Below are 10,000 nucleotides of genomic sequence, written 5' to 3' on the forward strand. Positions count from 1 at the left end.
GGATATGTCTCTTGCGTAATTTACAACACACCAGACAATCTAAGAATCACATTGGAAGATAATTTAATCGAAAACTCGGCTAAAAACTCTGAAAACAATTAATTTGATTAAAGATTAAAGATTAAAACCATAAGCTACGTATCAATACAAACACTTTTGTTCAAATCGCCCTACAATGCAACGCGGCCTCTTATGGTATGTCATGTATGTAGCAATGATGTTAACCTTGTGCATGGCGGATGAATGAATAGGTAACAACGTGGGCAAGTAACGCTAACCAACGCTAAAACAGTGGACAAAAGCCATATTAGTAGTATAAGTACTGCTCAAGGTATCGTTATGAACTGCCTTTAACTCTTTTTGCGTAGTTTAGAAGCAATAGACAAGTAAATGCCCCGCCGACAGGTTACCGACACGTTACCGACAGGTTGCCAACAGGTCACCGACCGTCGGCCGACTGTTGGCCGACAGTCGGCCGACACTTTGGCCTCAAACATAACACAAACTGTTGGCCGACAGTCGGCCGACTGTTGCCCAACTGTCGGCCGACAGTTGGGCAACAGTCGGCCGACTGTCAGCCGACAGTTGACCGACAGTCGGCCGACAGGTTTTTTGGGGAGCTCTTCTTCACAATTACCCATTTTTTCAACAGCCAGTTACTGTAGGTTCTTGTTAGCGTATTAATAACAATGGGTGACGTCATGAGAAACATCACTATACAGTGTATTGTACATGTAGTTCAAGATCTTGGGGGTGAGGAACATGAACATGTGCGCATATAAGACCAATAATGAGCGATGAAGGACTCTAAACAGTAGCATCACCAGTCATTGCCATTGTGAGGCCCTTTTACCTTTTTTTCTTCTCTCTCTTAGATAAGTACCAGTCACAGTTTGGAACAGGAAGTCAAATGTTCTCATATTACCATGAAGAGGATGAGTCATCTTTTCAACTTGTTGATACTTCCCGTCCTCAGCGACCTCTGTACCAAAGGAACAGAAATAAATTTGGACAGGTTAGTTGTTTTGAAAGAGCTGTGCACACTCATTAACATTGAGTCTCATAACAATGACATTTGGAGGAAAACTGGTGGTGCTCAGTGATGACAGATGCCCATAATTTTGGGTGATAATGAAAAATCTGTATCATTGTATTAATTAATTGGTAACTTTAATGAAGAAGAATTTACTTGTATTGCATTTGCATTTAACATACAGTACTGATGCAAAGTTGACCAAATTATGGGTGACATGTACTGTACATGACCATGCATTTACTTTTAGAGGAATGCAAGAAAAGACCAGAGAAACCAGAGGTATCCAGGAGGAATGCAGAGTTTGTCAAAAAACCAAAACCGTCAGAAGTTTTCTCGCAAAATGCAGCGAAACTATGGCCGGGGACAGTGGCATGAGAAGAAAGCTGTGGTGAGTAGAGTGTCAACAAGAAAGTTAAGGTAAAATGTTAAACTTGTCCCTGGTACAATCTTTTCATAGCTCTGTTTGTAATCAGTTTATATACATGTACATGTGTAATTTACTTGTCTGTTCTTGATTGCACTTTTAACTTACATGTATTAATTATGTTCTGTTAGAGTGGTTTTCAATTGAGTGTCGAAAGTAATTAGCAAATTGCTTTGGTTTATGATTAGTTCACTCAGTGATTGGTTCAAAGTTCTCGCGCCACTTTTTCAACCAATCAGAAGTGATACCAAAACCAATCATGGTTCGCGCGTGCTCAATTTCCCCCGCTTTGTGTCCGCTACATGTAATTACTTCGAGTTTTGATTGTTTTACCGGATTGTCTCCGTCCTTTCTGATTGGCTAAAGTAATTACTTTGGGTTTGGTTTTATGACACTCAATTGAAAATCGCTCTAGAATAATAGTAATAATATTAATAACAATAATAATCATCATCATCGTCATCGTCATCGTCATCATCATCGTCATCATTATTATGACGGTTACTGACTTTTATGTATGACTCGTGATGCATAAACTGTAAGGATGGTATGGATATACTTCACATTATAATTATTCTGTATTACATGTATCTACATGTAAGGGTAATAATTACAATGTATCTGTTTGAAACCCTTAAGAATATACACAAGAGAGCTCCATCTGTAGCAGTGCGTGAAGAATGGAAAGTGTTGGAGGATGGTGAGATGGACTTTCCTCGGCTTTCAAAACTAAACCTGCCAAGCGTGGGGGAACCAGATAATTTGTGAGTTGAAAATTTCTTTGGTGACTGGGCCCAAGCTTTTGTGAAATATAGCTTTATACATGTAGTACTTAATAATTATTATTATTTTGTGAAAATGATTTTGCCATGGCTTGCCTTGCCAGGTACATGTAGCACCCACCTCATTCTTCAAAATTCGTTACTTCATATGCAACATCACTGAATAATGATAGGGAGCTTACATTGTAAGCACTGAATAATAATAATACATGTAATAATAGAGAGATGTGGACAGCAACCAGAAGTGAGCTGTTTTTCCTTTTAATTACATGTACATTGCCAAGTACATGTATCTTTCCTCCATTCAATATGCTTAGTATGGCTTATCTATGAGAACTTCTTGGAAGGAATCTCTTAATTTCCACAATCACCCAAAATTAAGTCTGTGTTAACTGCAGTAAGTTATGTAAACATTATGATAATTGTTCACTACTTAGGGTTAGGCTAAAGGAGCCGTTGCTGTCAGTACATGTAGGTCAGATTTTAGACGATTTAGAGTTGCCTTTCTTGAACAGGTGAAGGTTGAAAGACAAGGAAACACCATTCCATTACTGTACAAAGCTTTTAGCTGTGTAGCTGATGGCCTGTCACTTTCACAAAGATCGATCTTCCCCGAACACAGAAATACCACAGGAGGCAGTGTGGCCCAGCGGTTAGGGCGCTTGCCTTGAGATCCCGGGTTTAAGACCCGCTCTGACCACTCGTTGAATTTGATCTTGGTAGTCCCTGGTTCAACTTCCCAGCTGCACTTGTAAATAGCCAACTGGTTTGCCTCCGGCCAGTTGGGATTCTTAGCAGTGGTTGTTCAATGTTGTTCTGTTCTATGGTTTCGTAGTGTTTTGTTGGCCCTGAAAAGCCCCTATGGGGAGCGGTCAATTAAGTATGTATGTACCACACTGCTTCTTTCTTCTTAGTTGCAAAATACCAGGCTACTTAGCAAAATATAAACAACGTGCTGTCAACATTACAGACTTTCCCTGAAAAAATGCTGGGGGAAAAGTTCACCAGGAAAAGCAGCCTTGTTTCCAAACAAGTTGACATAATTATCCTTTGTCTGCAATTGGTTGGGTTAAAATGCATATTTGAGTCTTACTTACATGTACATGTAGAGCGCCACTTGAATGATCAATCCAAGGTGACATGGATTTTACTTTACGCTAATACTGTCCGTCACAGAATGAAGCCAGGTGTGAATTTCCATCAGAATTGTTTTTCCTGAATCTTGAGCCCCAAAACTTGGGCTGCATCTTATCTGGGAGTGTGGCTTGTGTGTATCTACTGGTGTTTACTGTACAGCTGTAATTAATTGGAGTCCAGCAGATATTATAGAGGAAATTATACGGTGGCGAGAAGATACAGTTTGCTCACTCGTGAGATATTGTTCTTGCCATGAGAACATAAAAATTAATTCGTATCTTTGAGCTACACTGTAACATCATGCATGTAATTTTCTTTTTATTATCTACATGGTAGAGATTAAAAAGTAGGCTTTAATACATTAAGTACTGGGTACAGTGTATTATTAATACAAACAAAAAGGTGGGAACTGTGACATTGTTGCTCAATATGACCACTTGTGTTGCATACAAAAAATACTGGGTTCTCAGACGTACAGTAGTGGTCGTAGTGATTCTACATGTATGTGATTCTATGAGTGTTTTAGTTAGCAGTAAAACACTCCTGTCGATGTAATATTAATAATAAGTTATATGGAAGGTGAAAGCCTTAGCAGTTATCAAAGGAGACAAGTTAATTTTAGTAGTTAATTTTTTTACGTAGATATGTTTGCGGAAGTTTAGAATACTACGACAAGAGTTACGATCGTGTTACAACTAAGAGCGAAGTCCCATTGGCTGGAGTTAACAGAATATTTCACAAAGTGACAACAACCGATGATCCCATTATACGGAAGGTACAGTGTATAATGTTTATTCCATGTACATGTATTTACATGTATACAAAAAAGGTCTCTATGCCTCACTTTACATTCACCATTAATTTTTGTAATTCTGAAAGCCAGAAAGTTAATGTTTTTAATTACATGGCAGTAGTATTGTATACATGTACACATACATGTAAGACAAATTATTAATTAATGAGACCTTTATAGAGCGGTTTTCAATTGAGTGTCGAAAGTAATTAGATGATTACTTTGGTTTATGATTACTTCACTCAGTGATTGGTTCAAAGTTCTCGCGCCATTTTTTCAACCAATCAGAAGTGAAACCAAAACCAATCGTGGCTCACGCGTGCACATTTTCCTGCGCTTTGTGTCGGCTACGTGTAATTACTTCGAGTTTTGATTGGTTTGCCAGATTGTCTCAGTCCTTTTTGATTGGCCAAAGTAATTACTTTGGTTTCTGTTGTATGACACTCAATTGAAACTCGCTTTAACTGGACTACTTGCTGAGGTTTAATTAAGCATAATTATTCAGGAAATTAATGGTTACCGGGAAGATACAATGCAACTTGTAGTACATTGTACAAGTATCTCCAGCTCTACACTTTTTAAGGTCTGTGTAGGGTAGGTGTGCGTAGAGATCCATAGAGTCTTGACAAGAAATTATCTACAGCAGCCTTGATTGTTCAGAGGTTCAACTGTAAGTTCTTAAGTTATTCTAACCTTTAATTTGTAAATTGATGGCTATTTTTGTATTTTGCATTGCTTTTTTTGTAAAGTTACATGCATGAACGTGTACAATGTATTTGCATACAGAGAGTAATAAAGTTAGGGTGAATTGAGTGCTGCGAAAATTGTGTCATGTATGGGGAGCAATCAAAACTTATTCCAATTGATAAAATACTATTTAACTTCTGTCTCTTAAAAAAAAATACTGTCATGATGTCACTTCATGGCAACCCAAGGTAGAAACAATGCATCTCTTATCTTGGTCTTCTTAATAGTTGAATACAATCATGTATTTTTTTAAATTTTAGTTGCTGTCAAAAGGTAATGTTTTCTCAACTGATGCCATCGTTGCAACACTTATGGCTTCTACACGCTCCCTTTACTCATGGGACATTGTTGTCCAGGTAGAATATTATAATATAATTATTATGACCACTGTGATATGATGTACTGTACATTTTTGAGGTTGCCGAACACAGTTTCTGCGTGTTTAAAAGCTGGCGAGGCTTTTAAAAAGTAAAGCAAACATAGAGGTGATTGTGACAAAATTTTACCAGGTTACAACAAAAGAGGGGAAACCCGTATATTCACTGATTGCATGTTGTTCATTTTCAAACAAGAGGAAGCCAAGGAACCCAGCTAAATACTGCACATGCATAGTTGCTCGAAAAATTGAGACTGAGTGCATTTGCAGACTCAATCGTTCCAAAGAATTTCAAGAAAAAAATTGTTCAGAAACAACATGAATGATCTATCACAAAAAATCTGAATTTCAACAGAAGGAATTTGCAGTGAAAACGATGCACAGTGAATTACGAAAACTGTCTCTGTCAAAATTTATTAGAACTTTGTTGACAGAAAGGATTTTATGTGAGTTTGTAGTGGGCATGCAAGCGATGAAAAAATCTAATGGCTGGATTTTTTTAAAAATAAACAAAAAGCAACAGCACGAACCAAAATGCGACAATAAACCCTTCTGTGGTTAACCTTGACTCTTGTGAAAAGTGGGCACATGTACAGTGTAGGCATAGGAACTTGAAAATTGTGTTCAGCCACCTTAACTCGTGTCTTGTTTTGAGACATTTCTTTTCACAGCGAAATTGTATCACCTCAATTAAGAAAATAATTTCTGTGTTTCTTTTTTCACAGCGTGTTGGTTCAAAGCTGTTTTTTGACAAGCGAGATGAGTCTGAATTTGGTAGGTGCAGCGGTTTCTCATGTTTTGAGCCCTTGCTGGTATGGGAGTAATGTCTGGTTTAGAGTTCTACAAAAATAATTTTATGATTTCTTATTTATTGTGCTTTGATTTTCATAAGTACAAATTTGTATAATTGCACTGTAATTTACAACACTACTCTTGCTGTATTAATTTTTATCTTGGTGACATTGCTGATAGAGAGTTGTGTTTTGTCTATTGAGATTTTCAATTTTTCTTCTCCAAGATCATATCAATTAGAAAGGTTTAACACAGTATGTTGCTTTTGTTTTATTGTTGTTTACAATACCAGACATCTGTATTTCTACACTAGGATTATTTCCTCTGAGCCGGAGTCATTATCTCATTTTCTCTTTACAATTATTTGTACTTTACATGTAGTTCTCAGAGGCCATAATACATAGCCTCTATGCAAAAATGGCTGACTTTAAATTATGCTTTTGTTCATATTCAAATTAGCCCAACTAACCTCGTTCGGGATAACAAATTCTTTAGAATTTTTGTTTCTCAAGGTTCAAATGCTGAATACTGTAGAATACTTGTACATGTCAGGCTGGTTCCAAACCATTATCTACAATATTGTATTATTTTGTATCTTGGATTTCTGGCTGAAAATAAAGGTAAATCATTGAGTGTAAACTGGTCATAAATTATTAATTTGCTTTTTCTTAGATTTGCTTACAGTGAGTGAGACAGCACATGATGTATCTTTTGATGAAGGCAACGGAATCAATTCTCCCACAAATCTTGGTCTTGAAGCAACATTTATAAACCAGAACTTTTCACAACAGTGTTTAAGAAAAGGACCAGATAAGAAAGTGTTCCCCAATCCTAATCCATTTGTAACTGATGAAGATGAAGGACAAGTGGCTTCTGTGGCATACAGGTAACATGATAACAGGAATGGGGTGGGGTGGGGGTGGGTGGAGGAGGGACCTCATTTCATTGGAACACATATTTTGAATAGGCCCTAATGGTTTTTAACTTATTCAACGATACTCTCTTCTACATGTATGACAACAAACTGAAGATTGCAAAGAGCCTTTAAATGAAAAATAAAATACATGTAGACAAGAAAATAGTAATAACATTAATACAGCTTTGCTCTTGGTGTACTATTTCTTATTTGAATTTCTTCCTTGGAGACCAATTTGGCCAATCACTAGTTTGGGTCAATTTTCAGTTTAAATGGGGCACTGTATGAAAATTGTAATACTGTTCCAGGTAATTTTACAGAAGTGATTGGAATAGTTTTCCCAATTCATTTGTGTCTTTTGCTTACAATGAAAAGTCAGTGTCTGAACACTGTAACTTTACTGCGATCAAGGAACAATTTACCTTGCTTTTCAGAAATCATTCTGTCCGAAAATTGTGACTTACATTGTACAATGTATAAGCAAAAAATGTGTTTGAAATAAAATACAGGGGCATAATTATCATAACCTACAGTGTTTGCTTTGAAACTTAAAGCCAAACTTTTTTCTCTTTTGAGTCTCCATAATACATGCATTTCAAAACTCCTTTCATCTGTCACTTTGTAATCAAGAGCTTTTGTTTGGTTAGGGTTAGGGTTGATTGGAGGCAGTGTGGCCCAGTGGTTAGGGCGCTTGCCTTGAGATCGGGAGATTCTGGGATCAAGACCCGCTCTGACCACTCACTGAATTTGTTCCTGGTGGTACCTGGTTCAACTTCCCAGCTGCACTTGTACAATGTAAATAGCCAACTGGTTTGCCTCCGGCCGGTTGGGATTCTTAACAGTTGTTGTTGTGTTCTGTTGTTTCGTTGATTGTTTCATTGGCCCTGAAAAGCCCCTATGGGGAGCGGTCAATTAAGTATGTATTGTATTGTATTGTATTTGTATGTGTACACTAGGCAAACAGATTTTTTCAGATCCTCATACATGACACGTTAAAACTACTAGGTTTAAGTACAGTGTACTTGTGGTTTTCTCAAACTTAAGGAAAAGAAAGTGTTGAACTTTCACATGCCTTGGTAAAGTACATGTATAATGTCAACTGGGTTCAAATTGAAGTATGTTGGAAAAAAATGATCTAGAATTGATGATGATCGTCATTAGTTTTTTGTTCAGGATTGTGTGATAAAGAGATGCACACTATGGACAAAAAATTAATAAACATCATTCACTTGGTCTTCCCTGACCATTTCCAGAACTCGACCAATTGTGCAGAATGAATAGTATGAGGTAATGACAGAATGATGGTTGATATGAAATAGAAATATTGATATTTACATAAGGGCAGGAAATAATAATAATAATAATAATAATAATAATAATAATAATACCAACTTTATTCATTCAATACAATGAAAGGGAGAGATACCAGAGGTTAACCCTATACAAGGGTATCTGCCTGGATGTTACTGATCTAGAGTAGATTTTGATGAGGGAGGAAAACCAGAGTACCCGGAGAAAAGGGAGGCTTAGAGATGATCACAACTCAAGGTCGCTTTTTTGGATAGATTGTCCACATTGGACACACAATACTAAACATAACTTAAGATTCTGCTGTATGCACTTCCCCATCTCTGCTAAATTTCATTTCAGTTATCGGAAGTGGAATCTTGGAGATGGGATTGACCTGATTGTGAGATGTGAATATGATGCTGTGATGTTGGGACCAAATGGAGAAGAGTCTTTCATCAATGTCAAAACCTTGAATGAGTGGGATCCAAGGGTGTGTTTCTTTTTGTGTTGTATTGTATTAAATTGCAATGCATCTCATTTCATTCAGTGCATTGTGTTGTATTTCACTGTGTTGCAGAGGCTTTTTGTTTAAAATTAACAACACTGTACACATGCTTTGTTCAGACGTGTTGACTGCTGATTAACGTTCGAGAACACAAAAATTAATAATTATTCACCTTTAAAGAACTACCCATTGTGATTTCCAGGTTAATCATCATGAGACCTGAGGCAAAGGCATTAAGCAGGACTTTCTTTCGGCTTATTTTACTGCAATAGTCATCCTGCAGTATGAAACATTTTAAACTTTAGTACTTTACATTTGTATACACGTACTAGGTACATGTACATGTACACTGAACTCAAAGTGTCTTCCACCTGCTATGTAGATAAGACAGGTAAATTTCCCCCAAAATAAGCTAATTTTGCATCCTCGTCAGCAATCATTACAAGATTTTTAGTACAATGTACTTATTGTGACTGCAGATTTGAGGAAAGTATTTAAGCCTGGACCTGTTCACATGCCTGGTTCATGTGGAGGGTGGGTGTGGAAATGAATCATCTAGATACAGGTTTTGTACCTTGGTAGCAAGAGAAACTTGAGGCTTGTAGCACTAAAATTGCCTTCTATGATTTTTACAAAGTGGAGTAAAATCCATAGAAGGATACACTGTTTGTCTGTTGTCTGCATGCTCAGGTTAGACGGGTTCTGATCATTTGCTCATCAGAAGCTATCGGAGATCTTGTGACTTTTGTTTTTTCGCCTTGGTTTAGATAAAGTTTCTAGGGTTTTAATTCGACTTTCATTGTTAGCTTCTCCAAGTATGATGTAAGTTCTAAATGTATGTTACCAGCAGTGATCCACGGAGTTGATGTGGCTTTTTTTTTGGGTTCTATGCAGGCAGTTGGTGTGGATTGGCGTCAGAAACTGGACTCACAGCGCGGTGCTGTTTTAGCCACAGAACTGAGGAATAACAGCTGTAAACTGGCAAAGTGGACCGTGAGTTCCATACTCGGTGGATCGGAATACCTCAAATTAGGGTAAAGCATGTGCTGTATCAAAGATGTATTGATTTTTAACCCTTGGAAAGAAAGCGTCATGGGTTCAAACATCACTTCAAATTCCGTCCAAACCTGAATTTTGTAGACTTTCTTTTGTTACTGCTTACGAGACGTTCGTAACTGCAACTTCCAGAGACTGGAGCACGC

General features: G+C 37.3%; 1 protein-coding gene across 1 annotated transcript in view; it reads left to right on the top strand.

Annotated features, from left to right (window-relative positions):
- LOC138059026 (eukaryotic translation initiation factor 3 subunit D-like) overlaps positions 1-10,000 on the top strand; it is a 16,162-nt gene that overhangs the window by 893 nt on the left and 5,269 nt on the right. Inside the window, exons 3-11 of the mRNA XM_068904519.1 lie at positions 876-1,015; positions 1,284-1,424; positions 2,100-2,224; positions 4,022-4,154; positions 5,180-5,275; positions 6,021-6,069; positions 6,760-6,973; positions 8,654-8,783; positions 9,693-9,832. Of these exons, the coding sequence (XP_068760620.1) occupies positions 876-1,015; positions 1,284-1,424; positions 2,100-2,224; positions 4,022-4,154; positions 5,180-5,275; positions 6,021-6,069; positions 6,760-6,973; positions 8,654-8,783; positions 9,693-9,832 (1,168 nt within the window). The remainder of the gene's footprint in view (positions 1-875; positions 1,016-1,283; positions 1,425-2,099; positions 2,225-4,021; positions 4,155-5,179; positions 5,276-6,020; positions 6,070-6,759; positions 6,974-8,653; positions 8,784-9,692; positions 9,833-10,000) is intronic.

This window comes from Montipora capricornis, chromosome 8 (genome assembly GCF_036669925.1).
Source record: "Montipora capricornis isolate CH-2021 chromosome 8, ASM3666992v2, whole genome shotgun sequence".
Taxonomy (NCBI): domain Eukaryota; kingdom Metazoa; phylum Cnidaria; class Anthozoa; order Scleractinia; family Acroporidae; genus Montipora; species Montipora capricornis.